We start from the raw sequence: 25,274 nt of genomic DNA on the forward strand, positions 1-25,274 counted from the left end.
GGTAAATCAGATGTTTGTAAATGATGCTATGATTATGGCTGAGTCTGAGTCTGAAGCATTTGTGGTTTGGAAAATTGTGAGAGGAGAAGCCCAGAAGTATATGTAAGGTGACGAGATTTACAAGAAATGATTGTATTTACCTAGTTGTATTTTACAGGAAGGGGAGCTATGCTCGTGGTGTCCCGTCTTCATATCTCATTTTATCTACTGTTTTTAAATTCGTGTATTGTTTTTGCACACACCACATTCTCATCTAACTTGTTCCAAATGTCTATTACTCTGTGGAGAAAGCTGTTCTTTTTCAGGTCTCTTCTATAACTGTCTTTCTTGCTTTTCTTTCCGTGTCCTCTTGTATTTCTACTATCCCATTTTATTAGATCCTTTCTATCAATAGTTTCTATGCCTTTCATGATACTATAGTTATCAAGTCTCCTCTCTCTCTTCTTTGCTCTAATGTCTGTAGCTCAAGTTTTGCTAGTCTCTCTTCATATGATGGTTCTGAGTGTTGGGATGGATGTGATTTTGAAGGGTGTGAAGTAGGAGGAAGAGGAGAGTTAAGTATTTGGGGTCATATGTGGTACTGAATGGAATAGAGGTGGAGGTGAATCAGAGTAAAGGAGGGAAGTAAGAGTCGGTGGGGGGGAGTGGTACAAGAAATAGGTATCCTAGGATGAACACAAAAAGGTTGTACAAGGTAAGTGATTGTGCCCAGAGTACTGTATGCAGCAGTTATGAAATTTGTGGGAAACAGAAAGGAATCTAAGTGTGTCAAAGATGAAGTGTTTAAGAAGAATGGTGTCACATGGATGGAGAGAGAAGAATGTGGAGGTGAGGCAGGGATTGGGAGTGGAAAGAGTTGGCAAGTGGACATATCAAAAGTGCTGAGATGGTTTAGGCATATGGAAAGAATGCACGAGGAAAAACTAAGAAAAAGCATGGAAATCAAAAATGGATGTATATGTGACCTTGAGAATATGATCATGAAGGTGGATAGGGGGAGTAAAGGGGGCATTGGGTGCAAGAGGAACATCTGTCAAGCACGGAAGAAAGGTAAAAATATCAGTGGTTGTAAATGGATGATGAAATGATGTAGTCCAAAGGGATGTTCTTTCTGTTTGCTACATAAATTGTTCAAGTGCATAGGGAGATTCACCATATAATGAAATGAGAAGAGACGAGATCCAGCTGTCTGGTCCTGCTGTAGAAAAATGATCTTGCTACATTGCCTTTGACCTGAGCAGTATGACAGGAGACAGTGATGACCTTTTATCCCCAAGGTGCTAAGATGGGAGAGGGATTGATTGAGGTTTGGATGGATGTAGGGGTGGGGTGGGCATATGCTCTGACTTGGCTACCCCCTTTATAAGGAGGGAAAGGCCCTTTAGTGTATATATACATGTAAATAACCATGGAAATGAGAGAACACTTTTGCAAACATTTACTATGAAATCTTTATACTAGTGTATAAAATATACATTATTACACTTTAAGATTATGACCTGAATACAACTTGTCTTATCTAAAGTCTTCATAAATGCTTTTTAAGGCAAATTTCTAGGTGTTGTTGCCATATAGAGTTAAAATGAAGTTACAAAGAAACCCTTGGAAGTTCCATAAAAATACTATGAAAATATTTGAAATTGCAGCTGCTAAAAATATGCCAGAGGAAACACAATGTGAGGACAAAGCCTTTATTAGCAATACATTGCTTTGGTCATTAGAGAATATTCTACAAAACTGATGCAATGGAGAGAAGACAAAATGTGTGATTCATTTATGCACCTAAGTTGTTGAAATTTAATTTCCAATTAGTGTCAGGAATTGTAACTTTAATGGAATGGTTGGAGATAAAATTAGCATCTGTTAGGCAATACTATAAACATAACCATATAAGCAAAATAAAGCACATCTATTGCTCATTGAACTAAAATCATTCTCTTCTGGATTACAAAAAAAAATTGAGTTATGAGAGTTCTATTACTTATATGAACCATGAGCAATCGTGTCTTTCACTAAAGCGAGTTTGGAACTAGTTTCTGTGAAAGTAAACAGGGTCATCTATCCTAATACAAGGCATTTAAATCTTGCTTACTTTAACATCTAATTCTTTACATGTATAAAAATACACACACTCTTGGAGAACAATTGTCAATACTCCACATTTTTATGCTTCAATCAATTCATTGCCCTGGTTCTCTCTTGCAGGACATTCACAGCATCCAAGAAACCAGCCACAGCCATTGGTTCAACCCTTAGGTCACTCAGTGACTGAAGTTGCAAGTAAGCTCCAAATTCCTAGAGGAGAATAAGCTACCTTTGTTAGGAAAGCTTATACAAATATGTTTACATGGTGCTTGTGTCTGAGAAAAAGTTAGAACTTTAGTTCAGACTTTATCAATCAACTTTAAATATGTACATGTATAATTACAATATAACTTCTGCTGTGGTGACATAAATGTGAATTGACATAGCTGCACCTTACTAAAATTCCCACTATGATATTGGATAAAATTCTTCTTGGGGACAAACTTTCTACATGCTGAATCATATTGTAAAGCAATCCATCTCCAACCAGACTCCTTGAAAGCACAGATCTTTATAAACCTTAAATTTTAGTGTCTCTTTAGTAAATGTAACAATACCCAAACAGTTTCAAAAATTTCAAAGCAAGCAGTAGAATGAAAAAATCATTTCAAAATCCTATGGTCATCTGTAGTGATCACAAATTACAAAGACCTACAATCCGTAGCTCCTACATCTGTCAGCAATGATTTTTTTTCAACTGACTATATCAGTAGTCTACACAACATACTGAATCATTAAAAATAAAAAATAATAAAAAAAAAAAAAAATCACCAGCCTTTACTAACTCCAAGATCACCTTTCTCCTAAGCAAGTATTGTAATTTCTAATCAATGCTATCTGAAAAATATATTGTCTATGCATGTAAAAGTGACAGCTGAATGTATCTTTTCCAGTCTGAAGAAAGATGTATATCTGAGGACTTTCTCTGCATCGAAATAGCAAAAGTATTTCTCATCCTCATTGAAAAAAGTATTTTCTCCAAGTTTACATGACTACAGAAGAACCTTAGATTTCAGAAAATAAAGCAAAATTCACTAGGCGATTGTCACCCAGGAACTACAATGATAATGCAAGAAACTGGTATGCATACATATATGCATACATGTACCAATGGCAATCTGCCCCTACCAAGGGATGCAATGTTCTTAAATAGAAAACTGGTAGAAATGATCTGTACAATGAAATAACATGTGACTTTGTGTATATAATCTTTCAGATATTGTATATTTGGACAATGTTGCAAGAATAATTTGCATCTCATTCCCATTACAAATTACTAGCACAGTACCTAATAGAAGTTGTGAAAACTGATGAAAAAAAAAAAGCAAGAGTAAATTTATCAATATGATTATTGAAATTGGGTTCTTTAAAAAAAATAGGTGAATACACAAGTGATAACAATTTTCTTTATTTTATATCCTATCATGTTATCAGTATAAGCTACTTTCTTGCCTACAGTATTTCCGGAAATTATAAGTTATTGAGCTCCATTTGGTCTGTGTATTAATGGACAACAGGCCTTGTCAATGGGAAGGCAAAATTGCTCTAATCTGAGAACAGGAGATGCATTGCACAATACTTCATCCAGTGAAAGTGCACCAGTCCTGGACTGCTAATGTAAACCTTACTAGAGTAGACATAAAATAATTTGGTGCTTGCAAACAGTCATGAAGTTATGATTAGTTGTGCAGAGCAGTAGGGCTGTTTATTTACGACTCTGCATGATTCCCACAACGACATCAATCAAGTACAGCAGAGCAACAATTATCATCAGGGACTGCAAAGAATTAAAGTAGTTAGTAACACGACTCAACAATGTGTGATGAAAATTAGCATTAACATTCTGTCATGCAATTCCTATATACTCGATCAATTTCTGTCAATATGTGCACGGAAAAATAAGCCCTGGCTATTATCTGAATAAATGAAGAACAAAAACTTACCCCCATGGCAAGGCCCTCATGATTTTTGGTGTCCTTGTAAGTCTCAATTGCCATAGCACCACCAGCAGTGTTCATAACTGCTCCTGCTAGGCAGTACAGGACCTCCTGTTAAGTCATCAAGAATTAATGCCTCAAAAATCTTTTAAAGCAAATTACATACATACCTACATACATATACCAAAGGATTTTTCCCCCTTACACAGGAGGTAGCCAAAAAGAAAGGCATAGAAACCATTCCCACCCATTCCATCCCCTACATACTCCACTCCCCTCCACACTCTTCCCTCACCCTCACATCTTGGCACCTCCTGGATGACAGGTCATCCCTCCATCCTGTATGAATTTTAGTTCAATTGAAGTACAGGTCTTGTATATGGCATCAGCTCTCATTAACTTGTGGGAAATTAAACCATTAAATGACAACAATAATCACTATTCCTTCATGAGGTCAATCAATCGATCCACTGCCCCTGATATCTCTTGTTGTAAAAGACCAATGTCCTTTATAAGATCATCGGTAAAATGATTCCCTGTCATTCCTTGTTAAAATACTTCTTTAAATGACCCTAAATAAAACATTTATTAATTTCTATGGTGTTGCATTGAGGAGTGGATATTTCTCCTAGATAAATAAAAACATTTGGCAGTGGCCAGAAAAAATAAGATAATTAAATTCAACTAGTTAACAAGAGTCTTTATACATAAATCTAAATATGAAAGGAACATGTGTGATATACTACTGTTAGCCCTAAAAAGTAAAACTACCACCATGAGGAAAGACTAGTTAATAATTTGTCACTGTGTAGATAAAGTAACTTTTCACAAGAACAAGGTTATGCACACTTGCAGAAATGAATGGGAGAGAATGTGCACAGGGAGTCAGATTTTGTTTATACTCTTCACTTTGTAGGGAGATCACACGATCACTGTACATTCCAATATAAGGCAGATTAGATTTTTTTGGTATTTAACTAATTCTGTCCATCCAATCATATTTTCCAATTACCAACTTCAATGATACACCAGAAAAAGGTTCAACAAATAATGACATAATAAATTAGAGGAATCAAAAGACACTGAAGTTATATACACCTTTTTCTGGTGTATCATTGAAGTTGGTAAATACATATTGGTATATGTATGTACCAACTTCAATGATACACCAGAAAAAGGTTCAACAAATAACGACATAATAAATTAGAGGAATCAAAAGACACTAAAGTTATATACATACATATACCAAAAGGCCTTTTCTCCCTTGTAAGTGGGTGCCCCAGCCATCCACCAACTCTTCATTAATCCTACAACCATTTATTGTCCTTATCTTGGCTCTTTGTGGATGAAGAGTCATACCCAAGTTAGAAGCAATACAGTACAATAAAGAAGGGCTGAACTGTCCAAGTTGGTTTACCCCCATTACTTCATTATATGGTAATACTCCCCTCTCATCCATTTCAGAATTTACAGAACAGACAAGAAATCCTTTTGGGCATCATCCATTCACAGCCACCCTCTACTCACATCTATCTTTTGCCCCCTCCTTTCCCTGCTCAACATACATTCTTCTTGTACCCAAGGCATCCTTCACCACACCCAGTCATTCTATTCTTGGTCTAACCCTCAAGTAAACTCCAGACACAACTGCCTTCCACACTCTTTTTGCTAGCCTTTCTTCATTCATTCTTTTCATATGCCCAAACCATCCCAGTATTCTTTAATCAAACCTATCTGCCAGCTCTTTTTCCATCCTCCCCCACTCTCTGCCTCATCTCCTTATTTTTCACTCAGTCCATCCTTCCATACTTCACATTTCATCTAAAACACATTTAGGCTCCAGTGCTGGTATGAACATGCCAAAACTGGGAATGAAGGGAAAAAAAAAAACTTACCAGCAGATTAGAAGAATGGTCAAAGAAGATATAGGCAATAAGAAGTGGTGTAGAGATGATGATGGAGGATCCAATAGCAATGACACCAACAAGGAAACGGTCATTGTCAACTGTGTTCAGAAATCCACTCCCACCAAAATGAAGTCCATTGGCTCGGAGCAGCCCAATGCATGTAAGAGCTAAACCCTGGAAATAAAGAAAAAAGGTAAGTGTTGAGCTTCAAACATGTTATAACAATTACACCCTGAGTTTCAATGACTGAAGACCCACAACCCCACACTGGCTGATAACAATCCTTGGGTCCTCATAAATCCTCTGGCAAGAAGCATTTGATTGCTATGTTATATCACTGTAGGACTATCTCTATAATAATAATAAGTTTACTTGGCAATCAACCAAATACATGAAATGCAGATAATGAAAAGAACACAAAAAAGTATGTAGGCTTATTCTACACTAAGTTACACAGACAATGATTAGGGGTTAAGGGGACCAGAAACAGTGGTAATACCAATCAATACTCACATTACACATAATCATTATTATAAATTTGCTAATACTACTAAAATGTCACCAGCTTACAGTAGTACGAGTGGAGCAGTCAACAGCTGTCTGCTCTCCTTATCTGCGACCTTCCCAGATATATGCACAGTATTGATGCAGTGGTTAGAAATTACAGCCCCATGATTTAAGTCCCGAGGTAAAGCCGTGTTTTCAACTTGAAAAACCTCCAACAATATCTCAAGCTGATGCTCTTCTTCTTGAGCAAGGGAATGGTTATGAATAAGTGTGTAATTCACCATGGTCTTGGATCACGTGTTGGACTCGTGATTGACAGTTATCAACCTCCTGGATGAGAGCTCATATATGGCCCAATCTACAAACACACACAATTCCTTCCCCACCAGAATTGGAGTGCCGGCACGCAGTGCAGCGATGCTGAAATATTTTCAGACCTAGGCGGGACTCGAACTCAGTACACTGAAGTAGCAATCGAGATCAGTACCGCTTCACCGTTGAGCTCTTAGATTAAGCAAACAATTGAACGTTCCCGACGTTTTGAGGCTGACGAGCACAAAATTTGTCTTCGGGATAATTACGAGAGCACCACTATAATATGATAATTCGTGGCATCTACAAATAAATCCAATAAGTAAGCTTTCCTTAAGAGGTCACAATAACTTCGACTACTTAGGACAGAAATTATTCCTTGAGAAAAAAAAATGTAACTCGGATTTTTGGAACTATTTACTAATGGGAAGTCTTACACTGTATCAGTTCTTTGTCCGATTTAGGCCTACAATGCGTTGGTGTCCGAAAGAGCGTCTCCTCCGGGCTTCATGAATGTGCACTGTCAAAGCAGAGTTGTGCTCGCGAGCAACATGTTGGGATGTCCACCTAAGATTGGAAATTTTTATCTTCAGGGCCTTTGCTGTGAGGTTTATCCACAGTCTTCCTTGTAAAGTGACTGCCTAAGTCACACATTAGAGAAAAAATAGAGGAGAGGCAGATGTGTGGGGGGGGAGGGGGGACACCGGTGGAAAGCTAGATGGGAGTCGCCCTACACGTACCTGCCCTCTCATACTCCCCACCTACACATATACACACGACTTCCTCCTCTCCCTCCCGGCCTCACTTTTGTTGTATTCCCACGCTCGTCCGTTTCTGCCCGACGTCTTCAAATCACCCAGGGCCGTACATCCCCATGCCATCTCCCTCAACAATCCCGCAAGAATAGAATTCCTTCCCTGAACCACACCTAACATTTGCCGCAAGTTCCACATCCACAGCGTCAAAGTATCGCAGGAAAAACATGACGTCACCTAAGGTGAAGTGGGAACCCGCTGAGAAAGAATTCTTTATTTAGGATAACCCCAAATCTCACGTGATCCAAAAGTGGTAAATGCAATGGACAAAAGACAAAATGTCTAATTCAATAATGTTGGCTGCCAATGCACTAATGTAATTGGAATTTCATTTCCAATTGTTTCAGCAGGGGTGTCAGGAATTATTACTTATAATGGAATGGTTAAAGACAAAACCAGCGTCTGTTTATTGTAAACATAACCAAAGAAGCAAAATAAGGCACATCTATAGCTCATAGAACTAAACTCATTCTCTTCTGGGTTACATGTAAAATTTGAATTATGAGAGTTCTATCATTTGTATGAACTAACTTGTGTTGAAAGCAAACTGCACTACCCAACCGCTCCACACCCATGTAATCAGCATCCCGATCGTACTCCTCCCACGCTTCTTCGCTATGAGAGTCGCGATATAAGTCGAGTTCGAGTTTCCTGACTGGAGATTGTTCCACTTTCACAAGAAATTACTTGCCCTTGCATCTTCTCCAGACTTTTTCCCCGGTGGTTACCTTAGGCACCACAGAAGATATCAAACCCCGCGGAAATGTGTGGAGAATTAACGGAGGAAAAATCGTTACAGTCATGTAATACACGTTATTGCATCGAATGCAACGCTAATAATACCATGTTACTACCCTCTCACCATCACTTTCTTCCACATATGATCTGACAGTGTCACATGATTTTATTCTGCCGAGAAAAAACGCCCCTGACCAACGAAAAGGCTTCAGGTGATTAAAAGAATTTTTGCCTACTTCTTTTCATATCACCTCCAGTCGTCGGTCTCAGGCCTCCTCTCACATCCTGGACCCGGCAACCTACTCAACTCCAATACGGTGACGTATATTTTATACTTCTTTATTTTGGCTAATACCAGGCGATTTTATTCAGACAAGAGGACAAACTCGGAAACAATTTTTTGTCCACTGTTCGTCCCTCAGCTGAATAACAACGTTTGGTGTTACCAAGAGCAAAGATATTGGAAATGCGTCATCGTGTTGAAGGAGTTAATATAAACAGACGCCTCCGCCCGCTGCCACAGATGTGAGCGCGCGCGCGCACACGTACACACACACACACACACACAGACTGCTGGAGGTGCCCAACACTTGTAGGTGTGATGTCAGACTGGTGTTGCTAGTCCACCTGTTAACAAATAAAACTTTCAGCAAATTCATAATTTCCTATATAGTCAATTTTCGATGGCTACAACTCAGTGGAAAGTGGGAGATACAACCAATTTCAAAACAAAACATAATTTGAATTGAATTAAGGAAAGAAAATGAGACAGGGTATGAAGAGGCAGAGTCAATGTCGTTGTCACCCAAAAATTATTTCACACACACACACACTTCTTGCTGGTGTAGTGATCCATACTTGGCTTGCTTCAAGTCCTGAGTTCGGTCCTCACTCGGCTGAAACACATCACAGCACAACAAATCGGTACCCGCAGCATTCCCCAAAGATCGGGCAATCTACGAGCTGAGTTCTCATCCGGGAGGGAGTTGCCGATTACAATTCCAGCACGTGATCCAAGACCATGTGGTTGTTAGCGTTGAGGGCTCACGAAGACACAGGTGCGAGATCGAGCCGCTCAGTTTGAAATTTTCACTAAATTGCAAGTCGTTGCTGTCCTTGAATAAGAGGGTTTGGAGGTAAGGATACATTGCCCATAGACGCAAGGAGGTGAAGTGCACGTGTGTAACATCATTACCCATAGAAAATACGAATTTTGAGCTCTCATCTTGAAAGATGATTGCTGTCAGTCATGAATTCAGCACGTGTATACACACAAACGTGTGCGCGTGCATTAATTAATTACTTCATCTTAAAAACTTTGTATACAAAGTATCACGATGAGACAAGATAAATACATACATACAATCATACACCAAAAGGCTTCTCCCTCCTTGTAATGATGGTGGTCAACCAAGGTATGCAACCACTCTTCATTCATCCGACACCCACTTGCCCCCCCCCCTTAACCTCAGCCTTGTGTGGATGAAGTTTCATCCCTGAACCTCGCCCACTGCCTGGGTCAGAAGCAACGCAGGAAGACACAGCACCTGCGAGAGCCGAAGTTGTTATCCCCCGCCGCTTCAGAAAAATTACGATCCTCCCCCGACTCACGCGTCAGTTTATCATCCATTTACAACTGCTCTTCAAGTCTCTTGCTATCTCCCTTCCCTTTTCAACAGACACCCCTTTTACTTAAGACCCCTTTCACACCATCAGTCCAACCCATTCTTGATCTTTTCTTCAAGTTCACTCCAACCACCTCTACCTTCCACACTCTTTGCTAGTCTTTTCCACTCATTATTTCCATATGCACAAACCATACCATTTCACTGAAGAACAAAAATATCCTAGTACACAACCTGAACATGTACATGAATCCCTGTAATACAAATTACGAATGACACAAACTGCCCTGTTACAAAACTCTAAAAGGGTTTAAATATTGCCCTGTTGTATACAAATGTGAAAAAAAATATGTTAGGCCGACCAGACAGCGCAGCGATGGAGAAGGCCGCGCCTTGGCCATGACGTCATGTTCCCCTCCGATCGCACCATACTCGCTCCACCCACTATGGCCACGGTTTCCCGCCAAAACGTACACCTGCGGTGCTCGCACAAATCTCACGCTTACAAAGCCCATAGTTAAGTGAAAATGATCATCTATATGTAATCATTAAATCAATCGTCATTCGCTCTCCACCTAGCTTTGAGTTGGCTCAATGGCATTTGTATCCAACCATATGGTGCGCCAGGTGAGTCGCGCTGTAAACTGTCCACCCACCCCGACCTCTCCCTACCAGAAACCACGCTTCCCTTGGACCAAGGCATACAACAGGACGCGCTGACACACCTGGCTGGGACGAGGGATACACGAACACACAAACACTATGTAAATATACAGAGTTTCCCTGGGCGAACAGTGCGATCGATTTCCGTATTCTACCCGAATAATCTCTCCTCAAATTCTTACGAGTTCGCCCGTATCAGGAAGTTTGGAGAAATTTCAGACACGAGTGGTTGAAAATATTTCGTTTCTAACCCTAAGCAAATTTCGACATCCCTCGTCCTCTTTCATAAATCTCCGAGCCCTTCCCTCGCCCCCCCCCCCCACAACCCACCATTGCCCATGCCCATAAATTCATCAATGACGTCACAGTTCGTGTGGACGCCCTCCGATATAACGCGGGAACAGAACCTGCAGACATTCCTAAGTTCAATTATTTCATTTTTATCACATTGAGTAACTGGCTGCAGAGACCAGAATATATAATATCTAGTAAGCAATTCACAGATTACAAGTGGCAAAATATACAAGGTCGAAGGTGACTGAAATGGGATGGCACAATAACAGCGATAATCTACATGAAAACTTGTGCATTCTAACACGTGGATATAAGCAAGCGTAATGTATCTTACTGGATGGACCGTCAATTATAGCTATAACCAAATTACTATCTTTATATTCTATTCTATAATAACCACTGTTGTACCTTAAAACCCGTTTCCTTTTATTGTAGCTGCTACATAACTATTCATCTCCGTTTTATCTTGGTAAATGGGTAGCAAAGCCCTTCTCTTTTCTGAACTGCATTTTTCCTTCCATTTTGACACATGCACGTATATACAGGAAAAGAAGTTAGATGAACGATAATCTACTCTTGCGTTGTTAATAAAAACATTACTCGTACGGGTACTGAAGGGGTCACTGTTAGGACAGTGGCAGCACAGTGGGTCCGAAAGCGTTGCTCACTTTGTGGCAACAGTTCCAGCCATTGAGCGGGAACTGTTGCCATAAAGAGCGAACTTTTCTCGGACCTACTATATCGGAGTATAGACTAACAGGTTTTGAATACAGTGTGAAAAAACTACGCTAGCAGACGTCTTGTAAAGGGCTAAAGTAGTCACTTTTGTTTCAAGAGCTAGGGTATAAACTCATTGTACAATCATATTTTTAGATATAGCGTGATCCTCACACGGGCGACGATTCTGGCAGTTGCTTCAATCCGTTCAGGGCTCTTGTCAACAAGATTCAATAATGGCTGATGCCAGCCAATTTTACTCTGAAGGCGTCTCTACTTAAACGATCAAAATAGTAATAATGGAGATCCATTCACAGAAAAAGGATGAGACAAGAAAGCATATTGTGGATTACTTCGCCATTAAAAATTACGTCATACTGAAACTCGTGTATTGTTGAGTTCACTTGCAGGCACTTTCCTGGGATACAACAGTTTTGGGTTGGTACGATTCAGCATTATATTCTCATATCCCTTAAACACAGTGGCGTGTTTTACGGGTTAATTTGGCTAAGCACAGATTATTACTCCGAATGGGGAAACCGAGGCTTGGAGAGCGATCGACCAGTGGGAAGAAAATGAGATTAGACGACTTTCGAGAAGGAAAACACTCGCCTGTTCGGGGGTACAGATTTACAAATATCAGTCGGTGTGCATTTGAAGTTCAAAAAAACTTCTACAACCAAATTCCAAAATTACACTGATACACACACACACACACACACACACATATACACACACACACACACATATATATATATATATATATATATATATATATATTATATATATATATCTGTATATATATAATATATATATATATATATCTTTATATATATATATATATATATATATATATATATATATATATACATATATGTGTGTGTGTGTGTGTGTGCAGAGACCATTGCACAGTGCGGTACGTATGCTAAAAAGAAAAAAGTGGAAACTGTATAAACGATATATGGCACAAAAAAAAGCTTAGTCTTCATTGCCACTCTACTTTTTTCGTATTTACACACACACACATTATATATATATATATATATATATATATATAAATATATATATATAAATATTATATATATATATATATACATGTATGACAAAGTGCATGTGTATGATAGAGATGGGTGGGGGACTCACGTGACATTGCAAGTAACGCTATTAATTCTTATTTTCATTACTGGGGTTAATCGATATCACTAGACACGGAAGGCGTCCTGGATATCACTTAATGTAGGTTTAATATAACTCATTCGTGCAACTAACAACTTTTTCGCTCCTCAATTCCATCCTACTCCTTGCTGGTGGAAATGTGTGTGTGTATGTAGAGCTGTAATGGATGATGATACGAACATTCTTTCAGAGAATAAATCCTGTTTAAAAGCTAAGCTTTAACCGAGCTCCCAAAAGCATACCCGTCACTGATCCCACTTCCACAACCACAAACGTGTTTCGATTCTTCCTTCACGGCTACAACTTTCACAACCACGAGCCAAATGCCAAGGGGCATCGTGCCATCCTCTTGGTGATGATGTCATGCTTATGACGTCCCGCTTGTGACGTCACATGTATGAGGTCATGCCCACGCCTCTACCTTTGCGTCACTCCCTTGAAAGCTTTTCCATTTTCGATAATGCTCAGTCATCGCCCGACTATTGTTCCACGATCTAGTGAAAAGTCATAACATCCTGATTCTCATCGAAGCAGTTAAGCCAAAGAAGCTTATATAATTGCGGGAAGTTCAAATTTTATTTACAATAAAAACAAGTGGTACCATTATGAAATTCTAACGTCAGGTAGAAAGAAAATGGAAATCTTAACACTACGCACTTCAAGAAAGTAGTAAAATGAATTCATATAATAAAGCTAAATATATTTCCTGCTTCAACTGTACATCAGTTCGGTCTTGCTTACAAAAAAAAAATGTAAGGGAGCTATTGATTACAACATGAGCTACGATATACTTGCATACCACCAATAATATACAGGTACAAAAGACGTCTGCAGATGCTTTGGTCAATACTAACAATGGCTACAGATTCCCCTGTGACGAAACTGGAAAAAAAAAGTGAACGAGCTATCCAGTATAGCCTCCAAAGTATGCAAATGAACTCATGAATTATGATGTCACTCGTATTCACATTTTACCAGTAGAGTCGTTGATTTGTTTGTTTGTTTTTTCAATAGAACAATATATAGATCCGCGGTAGGGTACCTATGCACGTACACACACCACATATACGTTGTGTGTGTATACGTTATAAATATATATATATATATATATATATATATATATATATATATATATATATATGTATGTGTGCACATATACATAATCAAGGCTCCTACTTATTCGCATCCCTTTCCTAACTAAACGTCACATTTTCATTCAGTCGATAAATGATTGCTCCTGCACACGACAGCTTAGAGCAGCAACCTCCACTTTTTCTCTGGGTGTTCAAACTCTCCTGCTCAAAACGGAAATGGAGCCATCCAGTGTACCCGGCTGGCCAGAGTACCTACAGAGTCTGACATTAAGAGAAATAAGGCGAATTGTCAGTCTGTGGGGAGGGAAGAAACGAAAAGAGAGGGAGATAACAGACAGACAGAGAGACGCGCGGAAAGCGTACGAAGGCGACGTCATAAATCATAATGTGCATGAAAAGAGTGTGACGGACGCTGAGTAGACGGAGCTCAATGGATTCTACACGATGCTGCGCAGGAAGGTCTGCGCGGCAACATCCTCGTCTCGTCTACACCTACATAAGCCGAAATGTCAGGGTCATCCATGGTGCCATCCTCTCGTTGATGAACTCATCCTTGTGGTATCATGGTCAAGAAAAAAAATAGTCATGCCTACATGTATCGGTCCTTGAGTCACTCCCTCGGGATCTTTTCCGCGAGACCGTTGAGTCACATACATCTGGATTTTAAGTTCGCGGGCAGATTGGCGATATATCTTCAAACAAGTAATACTTTCAAGGGATCGGTTTTATTCGTATATTTTTACATTATATAGAAACATTACTATCAGACACGATACTGTAATGAGAGTGCAATGATTAAGCGCTCTTTATCAGATAGTACAAGGGTTATCATCGAACTTTGGGCATCTGACGACGATATTTGAAAACTGTTGCCATACAGTTAGAGCAATACATGGACGGCGGTTCCCTCCGCAGGAGGGCTATTGCAAGGCTTCCTTTCTTATGACAGTATCCCACGCGTAGGTACACACCCTTCCCATCTGGCCCCCCTGAATAGAGACAAGCCTTTTCTTCTGGGTGATACTCTTGGCCTCTTGGCAACACCCGGTCGGGATCTATTGAGGTGGTTAAGAGCGATGCTCATCCCACACGAATTCTTGGTCAGTTAAGCATAGCGCCTTCACCCACACAAATTCCCTCATCTCTCTCAAGTGAGGATAAGTTAGTCCAGTAACCACAAGCATCACTTCAAGGGAATGCCATACTTCCCTTGGCAAACAACGTCAACATGAATATGTAGCCTACATATATATATATATTTTTTTCATACTGTTGCAGATACTCAGACCCGGCCCATGATTTATCAAAACTGTGCAGATGCATCTTGGTGGGTACTGAATTGGTCCTCCATACTTTTCGAAAAACCAGTATATGCATTTACAGAATGACAGCGAACAATGAAATAAGAAACACGTTAACATTCAAATAGCCGTGGTCAGCGATTCCCATAGGGGAAACAAAGCTAGTCTGGTGAAATTATGAATTCATTCTTGGCGTGTAGTGTGCACACTCCAGAAATATCATATACCGCCCGTTTTGAGAACCGTTGAGTGAGAGAGAGAGAGAGAGGAAGCCAAGAAAACAGGATGGTGAATAGCATTTAGTATCATGCACAGTGTGTTATATTCTGACAGTGAAGAATAATCTAAGGCTTTTATCTTAATTTCTCATGAATAATGGCCTCATTTTGTGAAAAGGGGTCGCAGGCTTCATGTGACATGATAAACTGAGTCACTAGACATTTTTGACTCTTTGAAAAGGGCATTTTAGGATTGCAGGAAGGACATTGGGACAACAGAATTCTAGACGTAAAAGCGTTGGAATGCTGAATTTTCTGTAATCTCCAATTCTTCAGATTCTAATCCATGATCTACAGGACATAAATTTTACAAGAGTCCAGATAAAATTATCTCTCGTAAAAGGGTACAGACTATATATATATATATATATATATATATATATATATATATATATATATATATATATATATATATATATATATATATATATATATATATATATATATATATATATATATATAAGTTCCTGTCGCTTGCATGTCTGGCCAGCTTATTTTAGGATATTTATCCCGTTCTCTTGATTCAGTACAAATCAAATTCATAATAATTTTTCTCGAAATCTTACTGCCTTCGACCACTCCTTAAATAAATTGTCTCTTCACATCAGCTATGTGCAATATATATCTATTTTTAATCTTGACTATAAAACTGAAGTTCGTGATAATGCAGCTTTAGCGTAGTCGAGGGCAAAGTTTGGTTCTTGGCTCAAGCAGCTTTGATCGCAACCAATAGAGTCGTGTTTCACTTGCAAAGCCAGGATAAGCGTTTGTTTCTTGCACGTTGCTGTGCACAGTGCGTCGGTGCAATCATTGTTCATTCTCATGAGCAGGAGGGGGAGGAGAACGACCAGAAGGTGAAAGTTGAGCCATCTGTGGCCAGTTCTCCATTTTTGAAAACGTACACTTACGTACACGTATTATGTATACACGTGTGTGTGTGTGTGTGTGCGTTTCCCTAACACTGCAATATGCAGGAACCGAAATATGTTCCTAAGGTATCGTCAATCTCTACCGGTCAAACTTGTGTCTTTACTTACCTAATCGTGTTTTATCTAATTGTAATACACAGTAATGAAACTATGTTCATAGGATCCCGTCTGTATGTCTACTCGGCAAATTTTATTTTGGATTGATGTATCTTGTGTGTGTTTGGATTCACCTTGGATTTTGGATCACGTGTTGGACTCGTGATCGACAGCTATTTCCCTCCCGGAAGAGAGCTCAGAGCTCGTACGACCGACATATGGGTAATGCTGTGACCTTACGCGCACACACGCCCCAACTCCCTGTCCACGAGTTGGAGTAACGACTCGAATCGCAGCGATACTGAAATTAATTCAACCCTGGGCAGGATTTGAACCCGAACCGCCGTAGTGACAGTCAGGGACTCTACCAACCGCACCACCGAGTGTATTTACCTAATAAACGGGAAGGGAGCTATGCTCGTGATGACCCGTCTTTGTATCTTTCAGCATCAGGTTTATTCTTAAAATCGTGAATAGTATTGCACATACTGTTTTTCATCTAAGTTATTCCATATATCCAGCATTCTGTGTGGGAAGCTATTCTTTTTCCTATCTCTTCTATAGTTGTCCTTTTTGAGTTTCTTTTCATGACCTCTTGTTTTTCCATTGTCATTTTATGGTAAATCTTTTCTGTCAAGGATTTCCATTCCTTTCATGATTCTATATATAGTCAGTAGATCACCTTTTTCTCTTCTTTGTTCTAGTGTTAGTAGTTCTAGTTTCGATAATCTTTGTGTGTGTGTGTGCAGGTACGACCACAAACCCAAGTGGAGCGCCGGTATTTCGAAATCTGCGACCTCTCGAAGTCTTTCTTAAATTTCACCTAAAAGTGGTTCCGTGAACTTCCTCGCATATACTGGGCCACGTCGTAAGTTTCCCGCCCTCTTCCGTGATAACCATATAGGCCTTGTAGTCAGGACCCCGACAAGGGGAGGGGCAGGGGGCAATGCCCCGGGGCGGCAGTTTGTTTGTTTTTTGGGGGGGGCGGCACTTATAGAGAAAATAAGGTAAAAGCAATTCCCCCTAATGTACTTTTAATGCATGATCTATTTATCATGAGTTGTGTGTATGAATGATGTGTGTATAAAGGTTGCTTTGTGGATGAATGTTACATGTGAATCGTGCTAGTGACCATCAGATGTGGAAGGCGGTGGTGGTATGTGTGAGGGGGGGGCCCTGCTTAGTGGACATAAATCTCCAGTGGGCATATAAGTGTGACCAACGGAACACTGAATATGAATAAATTAATAATTGTACAGCACTACATGGACAATACGTTCTGACAATGAAACACGGAATATGAATAAATTCATAATTGTGGAGCACTACATAGACAATACGTGTGGCCATTCAGGATGCAGATCGAAGACTGCCCGACGCCAAGCCTTTCAGCGCGGGAAAAACATACACGAATCGCATGGTTTGATCACAAAAAAAATGCATACGGAAATATACAATGACAATAATAAAATTTAATATACAATAATAAATATACAATATTTCAAGTACACCATTACAGTGGACATACAGTATCTTGACCGCTCCTTTCCCAGAGCGTGAAAGGCCTTGGGCCGTTTCCCCCCGACCTCACAAGCAATCAGCCCCGTGTTCCCTCGCCATATTGAGGTTTCTCCGAGGCCGTTCATGAGCCGGCAGAAGTCCTTGATCCCGCCAACAGATTTCACCGGAAAGAAACTTTTGAGTTACCGCACGTGTAATGTAACTGCGGGCCTTTCATGTTACCAGCGAGTTATAGTAAGGAGGGAAGAGTCGCCGACTGTTAGCTCCTCTTGTGGGAAATTGCTGCTAACATTGTGAACGTGGGCAGATCTAGGAGCGTGTCAGATTGAGTGCGGTGCGCCTATCCGACGCCCGTTCCGAAAAAAAAAATTCTCTGGTGTTGGTCCCTGGGGTATACCTATTCACTACAGAGGAAACGCCTCCCCCCCCCCTCCGTGCACCCCCACCCCATGGGGGGAGGTGAGGTGTTGCGACACGAATTACAATGGTACAACCACATCTGGCGTGTTCAACATCCGCCTCGATCCGACGCTTCTGTTTTGCACAGCCGTCACCCGTTCCCGCCAACTGGTGTCTTCGGTCCCGGACATGATTTGAAACCCGCGAACGACACCCTCTACAGTTCAGCATATGCCATTCACGAAGGGAAAAAAAAAACGAATTCAGATGCAGGCCCGTCTTACCTGTTCATTGACCACATTTAGTACACCTAGATTCAGACTACCTTTACGGTAACCTACTCCTAAGCAACGTTCGTAACGTACTGAAAAATAACAATAGAAATAAGACCCCTTGCTACACACCATAGGGAAAATATTGGAACCACGCCCCGGTACATTCCTAGTGCCAAGAGGGTTAGAGAATGAGGTTATTCCTTTTGTTATCACCGTTCAAACTTCCAAAACTAATATTCCAAGGCATTGTTGTTTACCTTGGACCTCCCACCAACAGATCAGGTCCATAAATTTTCTTCTTTCTCTCTCTCCATTGCAGAAGTCGACACCAGTTGACTAGTTCAAGCTGGCGATATCAAAACCAGCCCGACACTCGAAAAACAGACAACAGACCAACGTTTCTTCCCGAAGATCTCCGGGAGGTTCCGAGGACAGGTGCCGGCTGCTGCCACGGGTACTCTACTTTTCACCTAAAACCGAGGCAACAAATGACTGATCTTATTGGACCCTGCAGGAATTATCTTGTCGCTCTGACGTGGTTCAAGATCTCTAAATGCACCCCATCCCAGTCCAGTGTACCTTAAGTCCCCCGATTCCTTTCCTGCAATGATCAGCGGTTTTCTTCCACAGCTTCCTTGTAAAATTATGTTATAATTGGTCCTGGTGATGAATCAGCCTCTGTGCTGGCAAGGTGTTCCTCGAACTAGCAAAAAATAAAGACAAAAACAAATCACTTTCACATGGAGTGAAGAAGGTCCCTTATGCCTCTTATTAGAGGAAGTAGCAGTGGAATTATTACTATCATTATTCTCATCACCATCATCATTTTGATGTTGGGAAGTCTGTTGTTAACTCCAACGATATGGTGATGCTCTTACGAGATTATCATCCGGGGAGATGTCATCGCCGTGATTAGGTCAAGACACTCCTTCAACTCCTACGGCACTGTGACATCCTTAAGAATGTTTATCCCGCCCTATGCTCCAATTCACCATCCTAGGGAGTTGCCATCACTTGCCACCCACCCTCTTCACCGACCTAACCCTTCCATACAGGCTACAGGCACGTATGTGAACAGTGAGCCAACGTCAAAACTAGATGCTTTTCTCCGCCAACCATGCGGTTTTTTGGCGTCTCTCTTGTAGCCGAGTTTTCCACGCTGGTCCGGGGCAGGTGAAGCACAAGTGCAACACAGCACATGTGGCTATTTATAGCCGTGATGTGAGACCTGGAATGAGTGTGCGTGTCTTCTCCAACGATGGACACCATCAACACAACCACACACATACACATCGTTCACGCACACGCAAAGTGAATATGCCCTGAAAGTGTCATAAAAAATTATACAAATGTGCACGTGATCGTGCCGACAGGCAAACCCACACGCACGTACAAACATGCATACACCCACACGCACAGATGCAAACATACAACTTGCTTATGTACTGGTTAGCGTTACGGTCTTGCAACGACGCAGACCAAGATCGCGTCCTCGAGCAAGGGGATGGTGTGTGTGTGTGTGTGTGTGTGTGTGTGTGTGTGTGTGTGTGTGTGTGTGTGTGTGTGTGATTCATCATGGTCTTGGATCACGTGTTGGACTCATGATGGACAGCTATTACCCTCCCGGAAGAGAGCTCAGAGCTCATATATGACCGATCTGTGGGTAATGCTGACCTTACACAAACGCACCCAACTCCCTGACCACGAGTTGGAGTAACGATTCACAGCGCAGCGATACTGAAATTATTTCAGCCCTGGGCGGGATTCGAACCCGGACCGCCGTAGTAGGCAGCCGGTAACTCTACCAATGCGCCATCGAGTCGTGTGTGTGTGTGTGTGTGTGTGTGTGTGTGTGTGTGTGTGTGTGTGTGTGTGTGTGTGTGTGTGTGTGTTTGTTTGTGTGGGTGTGTGTGTATGTTTAAGGTCACAGCATTACCCATAGTTTGATCCAAATACAAGCTCTGAGCTCTCATCCAAAACTTGCCGATCACGAGTCCAGCACGTGGTGCGGGACCTTTTTGAACAACAAACGAGTATACACCCACGCGCCCCAACATGTGCACATACAAACCACCTACACGCACACACACACACACACAAACGGAAACGTGTGCATGAAACTTCAGTAATCATACAGACGAGTACAATATATTGTATAATAAGCACGAATGAAAGTTAATTGTTTAGCTTCGTTGGCAACAACAGTAGCTGTCTTCACAATTGTAGCTGTATCCTTTCATACTTGATCTAGGATTTTTTTTCAGGATCAACGCCAAATACTTTGGATAACCTTCTCTGTTATTATTATTATTATTATTATTATTATTACTACTACTACTATTACTATTATAATTATTATTATTACTATCAGGGATGACCCGTCATCCAGGAGGTGCTCAGATGAGAGGAAGGGTGGGAGGGGTGTGGAGTGTATTTAGGGATGAAATGGGTGGGAGTGTTTTTATGCCTTTCCCTTTTTGGCTACCTCCCTTGGAAGGGGGAAAAAGCCTTGGTATATGTATGTATGTATGTATTATTATCATTATGAACACTTTACTACTACTTAGTTATTATTATCATTACTAATGTTATTGTTATTATCATTTCGTGGGATCCCTTTCTGGATCCCTATCCAAGCTTCCATTTCCATACCTCTGAGATCGTGGAAAACACCTGCACAGGGCTATACAATCACGGATCCAGCACATGGTTCATGACCTTGCTGAATAATACACTCGTACATAGAGGCATTGCCACACATGCAGTTCCACCCAAACGACAACGCTATCGTTGGCTTCAGTATATTCTCTGATGCAGGTGGGCGCGCGCCAATGAGCGAGTTACACACATTCTCGTTCCGTTGATCGACTTTTCATCTGTTCCTAGTTGGACGCTGTGCATGTCAGGGGGTGGCATGGGTGTGCGTCTGTGTGTGTAAGTGTGTGTGTGTGTGTATGTATGTATACGTGTGTATGCGTGTGTGGGTGTATGTATGCGTATGTGGGTGCATGTATGAATGTGTGGGTGAATGCGTGCGTGTGTGGGTGTATGTATGTGTGTGGGTATATGTATATGTGTATGCGTGTGTGGGTGTATGTATACGTGTGTGGGTGTATGTATGCGTGGGTGGGTGTGTGCGTGTGGGATTGTGCACACGCGCGTGCGTGCATGTATGTATACGAGAGAGAGAGAGAGAGAGAGAGAGAGAGAGAGAGAGAGAGAGAGAGCAAGTGTTATAGCGGAGAATCTTGCATCCACGTACACACTTGTCCACAGGGGTAAATACGCACGGTGGGCTGGTTGTGGGTTTCAAAGACACTACCGTCCCACATTAAACGAGAAACAGAGAAACATGTGAAAAAATATCCTTTTCCTAATCTCCTCCTCCCTTCCTTTCTCCGCATCCTCCATCTTCGAAACTAATACAATGTCCTCTATTTCTTTTTCTTCTTTTTTTATGCTTTCATTTGGAGCACTTGTACTATCGTGGTGTGATCTGTCCTCTTCTTCGTGTTCTCTACTGATTTTTTTCTGGCTAAGGATGAGCCATTCTATGCAACTGAGTAGGAGAGGTTTTATCGATATGTGCGTTTGTATGTATGTCTACATATATGATACACGCACACACACACGTATGTATGTATATGTATGTACAGTATATATGTATGTATATATATATATATATATATATATATATATATATATATATATACATACACGCGCGCGCGCACACACCCTGTGGAGCTTTCGTTATCCAGTACAAGGACGGGTGTGGCAGTGCGTTCTATGACGTCATTCTTCCATGAGGGAAATGACGTCACACCATGACGTCACTTTCCTGTAAGATAATGGCGTCATCGAAACGCGGGAAATGACGTCAGACCATGGCCAAGCCCCGATGGGCAAAGATGTTTATGTCGTCATTGTACTCCAGGAGGGAAGTGACGTCATAAATACGTCATACAGAGCATGTCCAGTGTGCGTGGTTTTGTTACAGTTCTCTGATGAATGATGCCGAATGTAGCATATGATTTAAACGGATACGAGAATCCAGCCAATGCCGCACCCTTGACATGTAATCTAGTACAACGTCTGTTCTTTATCCGTTGATAACGTTTTCTTTTTAAGCTGCACAGAGACGCGACCCGAAATTATGGCAATATATTATACACAACAGCACACATCACGCTGTTAATCTAAGTAAAGCTTGATATACACATACATTATCATATATTGGGAGAAAGCAAACGCTGGAATGGACGTAAGAAGTTTAATCCTACGTTTCGTACCCTGTCCAGAATTCGTTTTCAGGGATATACAGTGAAAGCAAAGGAAATAAATATGTATATATGGCATGCAAGCTACACTGGGATAGGTATCCCAAGCTGACCGTCCCTCTACGGAAAATACAATCGTCTTCAAGTTGGACAACTGTTGTCGAACCAAAAGAGAAATGCATTTCCCGGAGAGTAACGGTCAACTTAGGATACCTGTCGCAGTGTAGCTTTCATAGCCTTTATATGTTGGTGTCTGGCTCTTCTCAGGTTTTTCAGTGTGTGTCAGAGAGAGGGCGAGTGGCCAGGAGGGAGGGAGGGGAAACAGAAAGGGGACAGAGGGATAGGAGAGGGAAAAAGAGGAAGAGAGGATAGGGAAAAAAAGGAGAAGGGAAGAAAGGAGAGAGAGAGAGAGAGAGAGAGAGAGAGAGAGAGAGAGAGAGAGAGAGAGAGAGAGAGAGAGAGAGAGAGAGAGAGAGAGAGAGAGAGAGAGAGAGAGAGAGGCAGAGAGAGAGAGAGAGGGAAACCATGTCGACCTTCGAACTGTACGCTTATGGTCTTCGCATAAATCATATCCCCAAGTATAGCTATTCACTGCTGTTCTGTACTATCACAGTCTAATGTGTGAAAGAAGCCATTCCTTCATCTCCCTCCCCTTTTTCCGCCTAACACTGTTACACTAACTGACCCAACTTGAATATGAAACGACAAAATCATTTCAAGCTGAATTTGACTCACGTATCTTGATTTCAACGCGTCCTTCCTTCGTTATGATAAACATTAGTTTCTTTTTTGCTAACGCCAGATTATCTTATTCAGCTCAGAGTAGGACATTGTAATAAGTGAAAGAATGATATGACACAAGACAAAAATCGAAAAGAAAATCAGGTCTAATATAATCTAATCCATAAACTATTGCGGTATTCCCTGTCTTCGGTGGAATTTTTTGGCTCCTAATGCGTGTGTATACACTTCAAAAGGGCTTTTCCAGAAATAGAACGTTTCAAACAGATCTAAATCAATTAAGCAATTCATTATATATATTTTTACCCATTACTGATACCCATGCTTTCAATTTTCCTTAAATATATATATATATATATATATATATATATATATATATATATATATATATATATATATATATATATATATATATATATATATATCGTATATTGTCGCACTGATTGCTGTTAGGACAGGTCATGATAGATGGGAACGACATCCGTTCCCCCTTTATGTTTGTTCTAGAAGTGCTAGAATCTACCAACTCAGAATGGGAGCAAAACTGTTCACCTGTCTTCCTTAGAGGCCAAGAGGGGAGACAAGCGGCGTTATCTATCAATCTTTTATAAGAATTCAACGGAAAATATTAGTTTGATAATGAACTTCGGAAAAAAGAGACCTGTTACTAAAATGGTATGTATTTGTGCTATTAATCACTTTTATTGAATTCAAAGATGATAGACTTAGGTGGTGCCGGAGCAGACTAAGGAGACGAAGGCAGTTTCCGTACGTTGCACCCAGTGCGTTAACGATTTTCAATGCTCCCTGCCTTCCTTCCCCGGAATGCATTCCCGCCAAGAACTGACCCAGATGCATACTGGAACTGGTTACTAAACTGAGTCTCTAGAAAAAGGACTACTTTCGTCTCTGGCCTCTGTGATCCATCCAACATATCCATTAAAAATTTCACTTTTTAAATTCATTATTATCTGTTTTGCATTATTATTCAAATTATTTGTAACGTTAGTTGTAACGCATAGATGTACGAAATTAAGATCGTGGCTCATAATTTCCTTACTGATACAAAAATTGGGTTTTCTCTTAGACTCTAATAACATGTCTAACTTTACTGAAAATGGTAATTAACCATGTATACATTACGTGGATAATGATTTAATACGATTGTTATTCTTGTTCCGCTGGGGTGTGGTCATTTTGGAGTCAATACACTCCTGACACTACAAACACTTGCAGAAACAGATTCGGACATTTTCATGTCACCAGTTATTTTGACTTCACGATTAATATATACTTAAGAATGACATTTTATAGTTCATGGGAAGCAACTACTCTAATGATATTTCCATAAATTTCTTTGTATCTTGCTCGTACGCCTATGATCAATAAACCGCATTTTAAAAAACTGGTGACAGATTTGAACGATTGGGAAGGTACTTACGATCTGCAAAACCTTCAGGAATCCAGTGACAGTGCAAAGAGACTTCACGTTAAAGGCCATGGTGTCGGATAATGGATTCTCGTTCACTCTACTTGAACACTTTATATGAAGTGAGCAGGGAAACCCACCTGCTGAACGTATTTATA

The 25,274-nt window shown here is 40.7% G+C and overlaps 1 protein-coding gene across 1 annotated transcript; it reads right to left on the reverse strand.

Annotated features, from left to right (window-relative positions):
- Positions 1–1,677: 1,677 nt before the first annotated feature.
- LOC143040962 (uncharacterized) lies at positions 1,678–25,274 on the reverse strand. The gene is made up of 4 exons (XM_076212398.1): positions 25,129–25,274; positions 5,918–6,103; positions 4,029–4,133; positions 1,678–3,862 (listed from the first exon to the last, which is right to left on the reverse strand). The coding sequence occupies exons 1-4, from the start codon at positions 25,186–25,188 to the stop codon at positions 3,791–3,793; spliced, it is 423 nt and encodes a 140-aa protein (XP_076068513.1). The 5' UTR covers positions 25,189–25,274; the 3' UTR covers positions 1,678–3,790.

This window comes from Oratosquilla oratoria, chromosome 30, assembly GCF_046742065.1.
Source record: "Oratosquilla oratoria isolate Oo_2021 chromosome 30, ASM4674206v1, whole genome shotgun sequence".
In the NCBI taxonomy this organism is placed as follows: domain Eukaryota; kingdom Metazoa; phylum Arthropoda; class Malacostraca; order Stomatopoda; family Squillidae; genus Oratosquilla; species Oratosquilla oratoria.